The sequence below is a fragment of the Perissodus microlepis genome, chromosome 3 (genome assembly GCF_051167445.1).
Source record: "Perissodus microlepis isolate ML-2025 ecotype Zambia chromosome 3, ASM5116744v1, whole genome shotgun sequence".
Taxonomy (NCBI): domain Eukaryota; kingdom Metazoa; phylum Chordata; class Actinopteri; order Cichliformes; family Cichlidae; genus Perissodus; species Perissodus microlepis.
The window spans coordinates 15,738,823-15,754,829 of NC_140463.1; the positions used below are offsets into that span (position 1 = coordinate 15,738,823).

The 16,007-nt window shown below is 35.7% G+C and overlaps 1 protein-coding gene across 2 annotated transcripts in view; it reads left to right on the forward strand.

Moving 5' to 3' along the window:
- The window catches only part of LOC146390153 (uncharacterized), a 66,438-nt gene extending 50,431 nt beyond the window's left edge, over positions 1-16,007 (forward strand). For both annotated transcript variants that reach the window (XM_084923199.1, XM_084923200.1), the window contains 9 exons: positions 193-285; positions 4,958-5,032; positions 5,367-5,456; positions 6,528-6,608; positions 6,904-7,002; positions 11,357-11,407; positions 11,571-11,624; positions 14,624-14,656; positions 15,367-16,007. In XM_084923199.1, coding sequence (XP_084779325.1) covers positions 193-285; positions 4,958-5,032; positions 5,367-5,456; positions 6,528-6,608; positions 6,904-7,002; positions 11,357-11,407; positions 11,571-11,624; positions 14,624-14,656; positions 15,367-15,408 — 618 coding nt within the window. In that variant the 3' untranslated portion in view covers positions 15,409-16,007. The remainder of the gene's footprint in view (positions 1-192; positions 286-4,957; positions 5,033-5,366; positions 5,457-6,527; positions 6,609-6,903; positions 7,003-11,356; positions 11,408-11,570; positions 11,625-14,623; positions 14,657-15,366) is intronic.

Sequence of the window (16,007 nt, forward strand, 5' to 3'; positions counted from 1 at the left end):
TCATAGGCTGATGGAGAGGAGTAAACTCACTCCTGTGTAAAAGGATCGTTCCTGATCTGATTGTCATTCACATGTTAGAAGCAACAAGTTTCAGTTTTCCAGTTTAGATTTCAATCTGGAAAGTCTCCTGTTGATCTCAGTAGAGAGCATTTCTTCCTTCTGCTCTTTCTTCATGTAACATTTCACCTGCAGTCTGAGGAGAAAACTGAAACCATCCATCAGCTCCAGCAGTTGGAACAAGCAGCAGAGATCCTGAAGATTCAGCTGGAGTCCAAAAATCAGCAGGTTTGTCTTTTCATTATAAATATTATGAAATTGCTGACTCAGCTCTCTTTATGAATAAAATAATAGTAAAAATCAGTATTTACACACTAACAGACTATTTAGATGAATAAATAAATAAATGAATAAATAAATAAAACTAAATGTAAAGGTGTAAAATATATTTTAAATACGAATTTAGAAGCTATACATGCTGCTGTTGATCTCAGTAAATAAACAATCACCTTCCTCCCTGTACAGGGATTTTTAGATGTTGATGAAGGAGGATGAAACACTGTACAATCAACTCCTCAGTAAAGTAGAAAATGTTTTCTAACTTTGATATGTAGAATCTATCAGAGCTTAATATTAATCTAATGGTCTAATGTAGATTTTTCTTAAACTGACAGCTTTTTGTGTTGTTGAAATTTGAGTTTATTTCACATTAAATATTGATGTTATCACACACCTGATCAAATAGCAGGTGAGATTTAAAGCTTCTGTTTATTGTTACATTTGATGTGATTAACAGTGTGTAAAGAAACTAAGAAAAGAGTGAGAATATTATACATTCATTTCAGTAAAGATACAGTATCCTGTAAGAGCTGTGTTATGTTTAAATTCATCATTATTCTATTAACCTTTTATTGGCAGCAATAATAAAATTTCTTTCCACTATGTTTTTATTTATTGTTCTGATTACAGTTCATAAGCTGAAGCAGAGTAGCACCAACCCTCAGCAGTTTTGGTTGAGTTTAGTTTTTATGAGTTTGTGACTTTACATAATTTAGATTCTTTACATTTTATCATTTATCTATTTCTATAGCACATTTCATTACAACAGCAATGTTGATCAAAGTGCTTTACAAAACTACAAAATAACTAGTAAAATAACTTATAATATTAGTACCAAACATCAAATACCAAATAACTCTCATACTCTATTAAAAGCCAGTGAATATAAATGTGTTTTAAGATAAGATTTAAAACGATTGACAGTAGGAGCCTGTCTGATGTGTAGGCGTAGATTATTCCACAGTTTAGGAGCTACGACCCCAAACGCTCAATCATCTCTGTGAACCAGCTTTGACCTTTGTATGGCTAAAAGCAAAAGATCATTTGATCTAAGAGACCTAGAAGGTGGTCAGACAAATACCTGAGAGCCTGTCCCTTCAGGGCTTTGTAAGTTAACAATCAAATTTTAAAATGAATTCTGAAGTGAACACGGAGCAAGTGAAGAGAGGCAAGCGCCGGGGAAATCTGTTCAAGTCTTTTAGTTCGTGTCAGAAGACGAGCTGCAGCATCTGGACCAACTGCAGCTGGTCTCCAGCTGGGATGTAATAAAAGCATGGATCATCCTTTCAAAGTTTTTAAAAGATAAAAATGATTTCACCTTAGGTAAAAGCCTCAGTTTAAAAAAAGGCCGCTGTAAGTTAACAATAAAATGTTAAAATAAATTCTGAAGTGAACAGTGTGCCAGTGAAGAGAGGCAAGCACCGGGTAGTTCGTGTCGGAAGATGAACTGCGGCATTTTGGACCAACTGCAGTCTTACAAGGCAGGTCTGGTCAACTCCAACATATAAGGAGTTACAATAGTCCAGCTGGGATGTAATAAAAGCATGGATCGCCTGTTCAAACTTTGTAAAAGATAAAAATTATTTCAGAGATAGATATAAGGTTGAAAAAAGACCGCTGGGCTAATCTGTTTTTTCAAATGCGAACTTTCTGTCAATTATAATCCCCACATTTTTGGCATGCAATTTAATAAAAGGCTCAATACTGTGCAGGTTAACAAGAGACGTGCTGGGATTGCAACTTGGTCCAAAAATTATCACTTTGGTTTTGTTCTCATTAAAGTTAAGGAAGTTAGAAGACATCCAGGCTTTAACTTCATCAAGACACTGAAGTAAGGGTTCAGGTAGGGCAGAACAGTTTCTGTTCAGTTGAAGATAGATCTGAGTGTCATTGGCATATGAATGGAAACATGTTATATTTTCCAAAAAATAGACCTGGGAGCAGCATATAAATAGATAATAAAATTGGCCACCACACGTAAGGGGAGCTGAGGAAGAGATAAAATCTCCAAAGCTCACAGAGAAAGTCCTGTCAGACAGGTAAGACCTGAACCACTCTGATGGAAGGACCTTGATATTGCAATGCTCCAACTGTGAGATCAAGATTCTGTGGTCAACAGTATCAAAGGCAGCGGTCAGATCCAAAAGCAAAAACAGAGCTGAGTCACCTGAGTCAGTGGCTAATAAAAGATCACTAAGAACTTTTAAAAAACCAGACTGAAACCTCTCAAGAACATAGTGTCCATTTACAAAAGATTGAAGCTGAACAAATACAATCTTTCCCAAAATTTTTGATAGAAAAGGAACCTTTGAAATAGGCCTAAAATTTGGGAGAAAAAAGGAATCGAGATTAGGTTTCTTAAATGCAGGCTGTACAACAGTATGTTTAAAACAGGCTGGCACAACAACTGTTAAAAATCCTTAAAAAAAAGAAAAAAAGAAAAGATATTTAAATTAAGATATTCACAGTCTGAAGGTAAAGGTTCCGTAAAACAGCTGGACTCACCTGCCAGGCTTCTGTCACAAAGATTAGATGCAGTTCCTGATTAGTGAAGAAGTCCTTAAGAATGAAAGTTTTATTTGTTAGCGATCGAGCACTAACAAGACTTATCCTTCAATTCAATTCAATTCAATTCAATTTTATTTATATAGCGCCAAATCACAGCAAAAGTCACCTCAAGGCACTTTATATTGTACAGTAGATACAGAGAAAAACCCAACAATCATATGACCCCCTATGAGCAAGCACTTTGGCGACAGTGGGAAGGAAAAACTCCCTTTTAACAGGAAGAAACCTCCGGCAGAACCAGGCTCAGGGAGGGGCGGGGCCATCTGCTGCGACCGGTTGGGGTGAGAGAAGGAAGACAGGATAAAAGACATGCTGTGGAAGAGAGACAGAGATTAATAACAGATATGATTCAGTGCAAAGAGGTCTATTAATACATAGTGAGTGAGAAAGGTGACTGGAAAGGAAAAACTCAATGTATCATGGGAATCCCCGGCAGCCTACGTCTATTGCAGCATAACTAAGGGAGGATTCAGGGTCACCTGGTCCAGCCCTAACTATATGCTTTAGCAAAAAGGAAAGTTTTAAGCCTAATCTTGAAAGCAGAGATAGTGTCTGTCTCCCGAATCCAAACTGGAAGCTGGTTCCACAGAAGAGGGGCCTGAAAACTGAAGGCTCTCCCTCCCATTCTACTTTTAAATACTCCAGGAACAACAAGTAGGCCTGCAGTGCAAGAGCAAAGTGGCACTACAAGGTCATTAAGATAAGATGGGGCCTGATTATTTAAGACCTTGTATGTGAGGAGCAGGATTTTGAATTCAATTCTGGATTTAACAGGAAGCCAATGAAGGGAAGCCAAAACAGGAGAAATATGCTCTCTCCTTCTAGTCCCTGTCAGGACTCTTGCTGCAGCATTTTGGATTAGCTGAAGGCTTTTCAGCGAGTTTTTTGGACATCCTGATAATAATGAATTACAGTAGTCCAACCTGGAAGTAATAAATGCATGAACTAGTTTTTCAGCGTCACTAAGAGACAGGATATTTCTAATTTTAGAGATGTTGCGCAAATAGAAGAAGGCAGTCTTACATATTTGTTTAATATGTGCGCTGAAGGACATGTCCTGGTCAAAAATGACTCCAAGGTTCCTCACAGCGTTACTGGAGGCCAAGGTAATGCCATCCAGAGTATGAATCTGGTTAGATACCATATTTCTAAGCTTTTCAGGGCCGAGTACAATAACCTCAGTTTTATCTGAATTAAGAAGCAGAAAGTTAGCGGCCATCCAGGTCTTTATGTCTTTAAGACATTCCTGCAGTTTAACAATTGGTGTTTGTTATCTGGCTTCATGGATAGATAGAGCTGGGTGTCATCTGCATAGCAGTGAAAATGTATGCTATGTCTTCTAATGATGCTGCCTAAGGGAAGCATGGATAATGTAAACAGAATCCTTAGTAATACCAACGGCCGATGTGGGTGCTCGACCTATCGGCTGTAGGTTCTGAGGGTTTACTTCACCTGAGCGCTGATGGGGAGAGCACTTGACGTGAGGTTATTGTAATAAACCCAACATCAGGTGTAAGCCATATACTAGAGTACCAGTAGTTGACGCGGTCAAATCCAGTCAGGATAGCGTGAGGCGTTTTTGCAAATCATGCCAAGGTAGCCTTCATTCTCACTAATAAGCCAATGCATTTCCCACGGCGTCTACGACGCCCTCTCAGTTGAAGTACAACAGAGACCAGCTGGAACTCCTGACAGGAATTGTGGGGAGAAGGTTCCCTGATATCTACAACTGCAATAAACAGGTTTTAAATAAGAAGATCTTTTAGCCAGGGGTGTTTGGTGATTATATACAAGCAGGAAGTTAACATTTTTAAGACAAATAAAAAAAAATAAAACACTAGTACAAACAGAGTCAGATGGCAGGCCGTACACACTGACGCAATCTTAGAGTAGAGACATTTTATTCTATACAGTGTGTATCATTAAAAAAAAGAAAACCACCAATCAGATACGGTTGGAAACATGTTGCTCACAGTGTGAAGCTTCAATAATTTTGTCACTTTTATAAACAAAGCACTGCAGAAACATCAACATCTGTCTTTCTTTCTGACAGATGATCAAATCTGAGAAGGAGAAGGATGAATTCATTCAGAAGTTGATGGAAATATTTCCTGCACTGGACTCAAAGGTCAGTGAAAGCATCTCTCAGCAGACAGAGGTAAACATGGACATATGTGATGCTGTCATCCTCCCAATGATCACAGACCTGTGCACTTATATTCCTGCAGTTTTGTCCAGCAGCAGTTTCTGTGTCATTAACCAAACACAACTTTGAAATCCTACCACTGCAAGATTGTTGACTTCATCCTACAACACTTAATGTTGTTAACATCATGCTACATCAGCTCCCTCATATTTACATCATACAGCTTTAATGTGACTCTGGTTGTGTTTCATTATTGTGTTTTAAACATGAACATTTCTTCCTTCTGCTCTTTCTTCATGTAACATTTCTCCTGTAGTGGAAGGAGAATACTAAAATCATCAATCAGCTTCAGGAGGTGAAAGAAACAGCAGAGAAACTGAAGCAGCTGGAGAAGAAAAATCAGCAGGTTTGTGTTTCCATTATAAACACTTTGAATTTACTGACCTCTTTATGAATAGAATAACTGCACACATCAATATTTACTCACCATCAGACTCTACAGTATAAATGAATCAATAAATCTAAATCTTAGCATTTCAATTATATATGTATATATATAAAAAATCCCAGATATATACATGTAAGAATATAAGAAAAAACAGTGTGCATGCATAATCCCAAAAGGTTGATTCTGTTCATCTGGATGTAGCGTTTTCAGTGGGAGAAACGTTTTGTCACTCATCCAAGTAACTTCTTCAGTTTCAGCTGACTGCAGGTTTCCCAACCTTATAAACAGTAGATTTATATAATTAATTTTAAAAAAATCAGCAGAACTGATGAACAATGGGCTGTGTGTTTTGGGAATTATGTAATTTTTATATCATGTTTATTCTTCTATATCCTTTTTATTTATGCATTTATTCAATTTATTAAACACACGTGTGGGAAAATACACAGCACTACATTGTCAACACAGATCTCCGCTCAAAGCATACTTTTAAAATAGTTTTATTATGTCAGGGTTCACGCCCCTTCTCGCGTCAATAAAGAATATAACAGGCATAAGTTATAATTAATGACATTTAAACAAGTTTCCGTGTTAAACAACATTTTGCCCTATATGGCTGTCTCACCCTCCAGATGTTTCCAGTCGACTTATTCATGGCATGCTTATCTTTAACACCTTCTGCATCACTAGTTGCTAAGCAAGCATAAAGCAAAATATGTTTCACCTTTACCCTAGAAATAAATCTATGTGATGTCTGTGTGTAAACATGATATAAAAATGATATAATTTCCACAGTGTGCATATTATTAGTAAGGGAAAAGTAAAAGCTGGTTTTAGTTTTAGAAACTCCACATTGAAACTAAGATATTTCCTTAGTGTTATTTACAAATATTAATTTATATTATCCAGCTTATATTTACATAATACAGATTTTATTTCTAGCTTTATTTAAATCCTATTGTGTTATTAATATTGTGTCTTAAACGTGAACATTTCTTCCTTCTGCTCTTTCCTCATGTAACATTTCAGCTCCAGGGTAAGACAGATAGTGAAATCTTCAAACAGCTCCAGCAGGACAAAAAAACAGCAAAGTGGCTGGAGCAGCTTCAGGTTTGTCTTTCTGTTATAAACATTCTGAATTTACTGACTTTACTGAACTCTATTTATGAATAGAATAATTACATACATCAATATTTACTCACCGTCAGACTCTTCAATATAAATGAATAAATTTATATTAAATTTAAATCATCTGGATGCAGCGTTTTACATAATTCATTAAATCAGCAGCACCGATGAACAATATTTACATAATGCAGCTTTTATTTCACTCTGGTTGTGTTATCATTATTATCTTAAACATGATTGTTTCTTTCTTCTGCTCTTTCCTCATGTAACATTTCAGCTCCAGGGTGAGACAGATAGTAAAATCATCGATCAGCTCCAGGAGGCGAAAGACAAAGCAGAGAACCTGAAGAAGCAGATGGAGTCCCAAAATTGGGAGGTTTGTGTTTCCTTTATACTCAATGAGAATTTGCTGACTCGGCTCTCTTTGGTAATACAGAATAGAACAGAATAGCCATATTATTGTCATTCAGAACATATACAGTTAGTGTCAGTATTTACATCAAACTGTACAATATAAATAAACATTACCCCACCACACACTGACTTATTATTATTATTGAGTCCAGTTAGAGAAAACGTCTTGATGCAAAGATCCAGATGATCATAATGTCTCATTATTTAGTGTAAACACACAGTCATAGATAAAGTTCAGTTTTTGGATTTTGGTTTATCGTTGGCTGATCTGTCATTATGGAAACTGTATCATTTCAACAGTGACAGTTTATTATATTTACAGATAATATGTGTCATAAAAAAAATCCCAACAATTACAACAACAAAATTTCAACAATTATAACAAAGTTAGATGGTGCATACATTTAGGAGCCCCAACAGAGATATTGCATCAACACTTAATTGAGCTTCATTTGCAAGTATAACTCAAGACACCTCGGATAGCCTTTGATGAGTGTCTGGATCCTAGATGAAGGCATGTTTGATCCTTCTTCCATACAAAAAAGCAAAAAAGCATCAACAGCCTGCTTCAAATCATCCCACAAAATTTCAATGACGTCCAAGTCAGGGGAATGTGGTGTTATTCTTCCACAGCACAGTGTCAATCTGTCTCATCTAAATGAGCTTTTGTACAACGAGCGATTCTGTTTGTGGTGTGAGTGCAGAAAGGCCTTCTTTTCATTACCCTCCCATACATATGTACAAATACACATCTTCAGCAAGATGCTCTGCAGGGTTTTGGAGGTGATTCATTCTGACAGTGCGCTGCATATGAAGCTCCTGTAATTTTCTTGGCCTGACCTGAGTTCAGCCACAGCTGTGCCTGTGCTCTTCTATTTCCTGATTACTGTCCTTATAGATGAAACTGAGTTCAAACCTCTGAGAGATGTTTTTGCAGCCTTCCCCTGAACCACAGTACTGACAATCTTTGTTTTCAGATTTTTTGAGAATTACTTTGAGATTCCAATGCTGTCACTGTTCAGTGTCAAAGAGAAGCACAACTTGAAAGTTTCCACCTTAAATACATTTTCTTATGATTGGACCTGCTTGCCTATGAAGTTCAAGGCTTAACAAGCTAATCCAACTGATTTAGTGTTGCAAGTAATCAGTATTGAACAGTTCCATGCATTCAAATCAGTAAAATTACAACGATACCCAAATTGTTGCACAGCCAGCTTTTACAACTAACTCCATTCTGTACGTCTAAATACTGCCTCACTAAAAATAGATGTTTGTGAAACCCTCCAGTACTCAGATGTAGGAAATGAGGAAGAAATGAAATACATGCCACTGTTATCTTTTTGTTGAATGAAGAGTGAATTTTTATGCAGGGAGAGATGTTCCCAGATGTTTTCATATGATTGTGCATTTCAAAACCTTTTAACACATAATTCAAAAAACAGTTTTTGGTGACACAACATAAAACTGAACAGATATGTATGTGTGCCTGCTGAAATTTGCACCATTCAAATATGAAAACTGCCCACATTTAGATTAAGTGCTTAACTTCAGAAAAATTAATTAAAGAGATAAAACGCTTGAATTGTCCCTTTTCGGTTTAAATCCTGACTGAACAGTCTCAACTGTACAGAGAAATCTCAACACTGGGTCCAGATCTGGTCCCCGTTCTTCCTGATGTCTGATGTAGAGGATCAGACATGAGTGCTTTTTGTCTTTTCATTCAGACAAAAAGCACTGTTGTTTCACTTTACATGCATGATTTCTTTGCTTTGTGTGATGGTGCTGCTGTCATAGGTTGACAGAAACGAGTAGACACCAGAGGAAGTTTATTTTTTATTCTTTTATTGTTACGTTTGATTGGATTAACCGTGTGTGAAAGGGTTCAAATATTGAGGAGGGATATAGGAGGAATTCCAAAATAACAACACTGATCCGGCCGGGTGGAGTCAAACGATGATTTTAATGAACACGCGTGGGAGATGAACACTGTACGCAGACAGCATCGATCTCGCTCAAACAATACACAATCAGTTGTTTTTATACCATCAGGGAAATTTATAACGCCCCCTCATGCGTTAAACAGATACAATATATGCATACGTCAAATCAAAACCACAATGACTTTTAACACAGTTTGAAAAGAACATTGTCTCCGTCTCCACGGCAGGTGCTTCCTGTAGCTCATCTCGCTCTCGCTTCTCCCAAACCTCAGGCCATGCTCTGCAACAAACTAGCAATTCTGCACGCACAAAAATGCAGTTGCAAGAAAATATATCTGAACTCTCACCTAGAACATAAGCCTACCTACAGTGTGTGCAGGTGTGTGTGTGTATGTGTGTGTGTGTGGCTCGACCTCACACGAACTTTGTCTTATGAGAAGAGAGGCCAATTCTCATGTGCATAACAACCTAACTGAAACTATATCTGTAATATGTTGAATAAATGTTTTAATCAAGAACCACTACTAAAAGCTTAATCAAAAGACATAAATGAATAAAAGACAATAATGAATAACCTGGTTATTCAAATAACCTCATCCAGACAGCTTCCTCAAAATAACCACCAAAAAATGCACACTTTACAGAGGAAACAAAGACATTTCAGAAGTACACTTCCTGACTTATTCTGAGTCATCTGTTACCAAGCAAACTCAAACGCAGCAGGTTGCTGAATACACTCAGGTCTTTATTCAGGCCTGTTTCCAGATTATATGTGATATATGTATTATAAGCGTGTATGCAATTCTTCCATAGCTCTAGGCCACTTTGCTCAAAAGATCGGCCGGACATCGCGCCAGACGAAGCTTCTGACCATCAATTAACTGACCGAGCTTCAACTCTTTAATAAGCAACAAAATGCAATGTGTGTAAAATGATTACAGTTGCTCCTGCAATGAAAGATTATTATATGATTATGATACCACCTGTAATACAGACTTTAATGTAATATCAACAGCTTCAATAAATGCTTTAATGCAATGCTTGTTACGTGGTTCTAATGCAATAATAATACTGATAATAAAATAGCAGTAAAATAACTTGTTTAATCCTACAATAAACACAAGAGTAAGACTATTGCAGATGTTCATTTCATGTAAGAGATGCTACAGTATCCTTATAAAAGTTGTGGTTATATTGAAATTCATAATTATTCTTTAAATGTTGACAGTAATAAGAAATGTGCTATCAGATGTCAAAGTAAATGGGACCATTATTTGTTGTGGTTCAAGTTCATAAACTGAATTCAAAGTACACAGAGCTGAGTTGTGCCAACCTCTATAGTGAAGACTCAGTCTGAAAGTGTTGCTCAGAAGACAGATAAACATGGACGTATGTGATGGCTGCTATACCAGTGATCATAGACCTGCACGCTCATTATGTCCCTCTGTGACTTTCTGCTTAATGTGAAGTCGTTAGTGGAAATTATGATGCTGATATGATTTGTTTGATGTGACCAACCTGCTAATTTTTGACTTTTTATTGAGAAACAAGAAACACAAGTTAAAAAATACTCCATAGCACCGTAGTGTTAGCCCCAGTACTCATATTTAAATAAAGTCATTGATTAATGAATTGATTAATGTAAATTGGATCAGTGTAAGAAAATTGATCAATGGGAAGTTTTTAATTAAATAACTTTTATTAAAATTCAAATACACAAGTTATTTTAGTCATATTTTTCTATAAGCAGGCCTGAAAAATGACAGAAAGCACTCACAAAAGAGACTTTTTTCCATGTCTTTTAATGTGCAGTCAGAGAAAAATGATTCCATAATTAGCATCAGCTTCATCAGGACAAAGAGAAGACGAGATGCTGAGAGGAAAATGTAGGATTTGAGGGACCAGTTAAAGTTGATGAGGTTCATCTTTCCTTTATCAGCTTCCTGAATGTGTTTATTCAACTTTGTTTATTACTGTAATGTAAAGAAAATTTTAGATTTGAATCTTTTTTGGATTATTATTTTTGTAAATAAGGAATTTGTATTTACCGAAGCAGATGATTTTACATTCCAGCATAAACCAACCAACAAACCCATAAATATCCATCCATCCAAAGCTAACTAACTAACTAAATAAGACAGACAAAAAGAGCATGTGTTAATAATAATCAAGGAGCTCATTAAATGTCAGTTAAACACTTAAAAATAACATGTGTTCTAAAACCTTTGACTGGAGATCTATATAAGAATGACAGCTGTTTTACTACATTAAAAAATAAACTAATCTAAATAAATTAGGATATTGCAAAAGTAATTAGAAGAATATTTCCATTAAAAATATACTGATGTTTTCATTTCTCTCTGCTATTTGGAAAAGATGCTCCAGGCTGAGAAGAGGAATGATGAAACTGACAGAAAACTCAAAGAGGTAAATCTTTTCACCCAAAGCAGTTCGCTGCTGTCATCTCTCTTTTATCTCTTTGTATACAATCCAAATTTGGAATTTCTTCACAAACATTAATTTTCCAGCACAAAAACGTATTTCAGTTCATAGCTGTGATCTTTTTCTTCATCTCTCTTCTGTCCTTTAGTTGGTAAAGCAGCTCGACGAGAAGAAGAAGAAAACTGAGAAAAATCTCAATGAGGTAAAATCTTTGTCACCCAAATCAATCTCCTGCTATTATCTCTGTTTTCTACGTGTTCAGGTTACAATCACACATGAGAACAAACCTCAGACACCAAATAACTGTTAGTGAAGCTCAAATTTGTTCTCACTGCTTTCAAACTTGAAACTTAAAAACATCATCAAACACTTTATATTTACATAACACATGTTTTAATTTACATTTAAACTGATTTATTTTCTTTAGTGAAGTTTGTGAATGTATTGTTATATCATGTCTTATAAAAGAGCACGTCTCCAGTCATGTGTCCTCTGACCTGCTGTTAGAGAAAAAGTATTCATACTTAAACAATCAGCTCTAGCAGGAGAAACCCTGAAAAAACTAAAGTCCAGAAATCAGGGATTTCATCTCTGTTATAATCCTGCTGAATTTTCTTCTAAACATAAAAAAAATGCAAAAATGTTTCAAAAAAAGACAAATGCAGAAAGTCATTAACTTGGATATTTAGCATACAGAAAATAAACATTTTAATTCCAGTTCATCGTTTTATCTCTGAGCGCACTCTCAGTGTTTTTGTCTAAGGTGACGACTGCACATTAGCTTTATGAATTTTTAACCCTTTAAAACCGGTCGGAGCGGACATGCTCCATTTCGCGTAACTATTTTTAAATCCCGGTAGCACTGCAACCACGTAAGCTAGCGCAATAATTTTTTTTGCATATGAAACCGGAGGAGTTGTACTTACATCTTATGCCATCAGCTTGTCCTAGGTCACAGTTTCCTTCCACATATAGCTTTGCAAAAACTGCATAAAAAGCACTTGCAGCAACAAAAACATAATATTCCAGAAACACGCTTTGCCGATCTGATCAGCTGTTTGTAACACTTCCTACGTCCATCAGCGTGAACTATCACATGTCCGGCATGACCTGCCCGAAACCGGAAGTGACGTCATTTTGCGGAAATGTAGTTTTTTACCATCGTGGCCTTATGAGCCTATACTTGTGTTTTTAAAAGTTATGTTTGACTTCATGACTTTCTATGTCGTTTCTGGGATGCTGAGGACTAATATTGCACTGCTGGAAATATTTTATTTTGATGAATATGCTGTTATTTTGCAAATTTGCACTATAATATATTTTTTTGTTTTTCCTGCAGTATATGAAAATTGGTGTATCTCAAAAATAAAACTATGAAGACACTTAAAATAAATTTCCTTTGGTGAGAACCTAGTTTGTGCAACTTTTTTGTATTTACAGTTTTGAGGGATAAGCCTCTTAAATTTCTCTAACTAGAAATATATGTTAAAAAATCAAAAACGATTTTACATTTTTTTGTAGTTTATTGCACTTTTTTGCAATTTATGTAATTACTATGCACTTAATGCAGACATATTATTAAAATTTGGGCTATAATGGTTGTATTGATGTATAGCAACTTGAAATGCTTCAAAAAATGGCTCCACAGCATGTAAAAATATACTATAAGCTCTGGCGGACTTGGTTCTATGGTAGGTCTTAAAGGGTTAAACTGTATCCATTTAACCAATAAAGGTCACTGCCCCACAGTCTGATAGAGGAGAAGTTGCTCACACATCAAAGTGAATTTAATTTGACTGAACAGATATTCTTGCTGTGTGACTTCTAATTGCTGCAGTGTAAAAGAGACTCAGCAGTATTTATATGTTTTTTTGCATCACACAATTATTGGATGCACACTGATCATTCAGTAGTTTTAGTAAGGTACAGTTTAACAGCTCACACATTTAAAATGTATTTGGCAAGAAGAGATTGTAAGGAAACTTACAAGATACTGAAAATTAAACAATCAGAGGCTTTCAGCTGATTTTAAACGAAATCTCAGATCATAACCTGCTGCTGTTTATGTGATCAGCACAGGTTACCACAGTGATTAACCAGGTAAAAAGAGAGAAACTTCTGTGACACAGAAACTCTGACTTTAATGTAGACATGAAATATTAAACTATGGAGCCATCCTCTCAAAAACTGCAGACAGTGTTTAAGCAGATTTAACTCTGTTTGCGATGCTGGAGTTAAGAAATAGGTGTTCTCACTTATAGTTTGTTAGACCATGTGTAGATCCATCTTGTACGAGTACAATATTACAATATTACCGGTTTGTTTGTTTGGTTGGTGCTAATAGACATTAGTTTGTGTTAGCTAACTAGTGAAAGAACCTAACTAATAATCAGACTAAGGGGGCACTTTTGTACTGCCCATAGCTGCAGCAATGAGATTTATGTTAAAAAAAACAAGGATCTACTGCCCACTTTCACTGTTTGTCTCTGAAGCAGTCAGTGGTTCTTCAGTTATAAAACAGGAAAATCCACCTGTTAGCTTTAAGGTTTGCAGAGCACTTTAAGCTGTTAGTCAGGTGCACAGGTGGTTCACCTGACTAACAGCTAAAGTTTGACACTGTCACCTGTTTCATTTTTCTTCGTGTGGTCAGGTGTACAGACTGAGAGCTGCTATGAGGTGGCAGAGCAGATGTTCACAAACTGTGAGCAGCACTATTTTATGCTATATTCAGGTGTAATATAACCCCCAGTTACTCTCTGGGTTAAATATCTTTTTCCAAGCTCAACCAAAAGGTTTCCAACGTAACAAGTTACTGTGATGTTTCCCCGTCATCTCTTTTTATATGGTACAGGTGCAGATACTGATACTGAAATTACAACTTGAAGCATGCATGAAAACAATCGTGAGAAACTAAACCATCAACTTTGCTGTAATAAAACAGAGAAATTATAAACAGACAAGAGTTTAAACTGTTGTTGGGAGGAGTTAAATTTAAATGTTTCTCTGGAGTTTTTGTTTTTTTACATCAGGCCAGTTATATTTAAGTATAAGTGAAGCTGTGACTGGAGCTTTAGTGAATTGTGGTGAATATAGTGCAAATCTGGAATTTTTTTACAAAAATGATTTTTTTCCTCCAAAAAACATCTTTCACTTCCTTTTCATAGCTGTGAGCTTTGTTTTTATCTCTCTTCTGTCTTTCAGTTGGTAAAGCAGCTCGAGGAGACAAAAACTGAGGTAAATCTTTGTCAAATCAATCACCCGCTATTATCTCTCTTTTCTACATGTTGTATATAACTGGTTACTACATGTGCATCACTATGGGTACATTTCTTACTGAAGCATGATTGGGAATTATTACACTCATCACCTTACACTCACCTTAGATGTTCTTTGGTGTTTTTTTGCTAAAGATTAATTTTCTTTCCTACATCCTTTAATTTCTTTTTTTAGCCATAGCAACTTAGCCATCTACTTAGATTTTTAAATCATTGTTTACCCTGCGGCCCCAGATAATCCGAAGAAGGATGGATGGACATTATTTTAAGAATTCTGCTCTGTTTGGTTTGTTTCTTATCTCCATACTTACTGTTGTTACTTCCTCATACTCTGTGGGATTTAGCAATTTTCTGTTTTAAAAAGTGCCTTGAGGTTCACACAGGCTTGGTTCTTTTTTTTTTTGTCAGAATAAACTTCTGAGCAGCCAGTCTGTGTTACTTTATTTATTTTATTTTCTCATCATTCTAACAGCATGAATAAACCTTTACTCTCATAATCACTGAACTTTATACTTTGCTCTATAGAGACCAAACTAATATTACAGGGCTGTTGATGGTGTTGGGACAAACACTTTAAAACTGTCTTCCAAGTTTACTGACTGTAGTTTTTACAGATGTGATGAATTGTATTTACACAAATGAAGAACACTAACTGATCTCTGCCAACAGGTTTCCCGCAGCAGCCGATTTAACTTTAGCTTTGGGAGATGATCCAATCAAAACTAATCCAGAAGTTGCTCAACATGTAACTGAGGAGTGCTTGAGGTCAAAAAGCTTCATCATGGAGAAACTTGGTGTTTGTCACTGATTCATGTTTAAATAATCAGTTGTTCAACTTGTAACACTTTAAGTGAAGTAAGCAAAAGCTCTTATCATCCATCTAAAATTCCCAAATACTAAAGTTGTTCAGTCTTTGTTCAGTTGTACAGAAAAACCAATAAACCTTATCAACTACAAATATTTTAATATTTAAATTTTATTTTTTGAAAGATTTTAAACATATTTTAAGTTAATAAAACAACTGATAAATAAATAATTGATCAGGTAACAACTCCTGACCTAAAGCACTATTCTAGGAACATTTGTGTGTCTGTGTGTTTAATATTGTGTTCATTTTTCTGTGTCCGACAAATAGAACTGTAATGTTGCTGTATCTCTGTTATTGTGACGCAAAATAATTTTTATATAAGTCTGAGTTTTAATGTTAATTGAAGTAAGAAACGGAAAAAAACAATCTTGATCTTTTAACACTAAATTTATTATTAATAAACTTATTACTAAAATAAATAAAGTTCCCAAACATTTTTCTC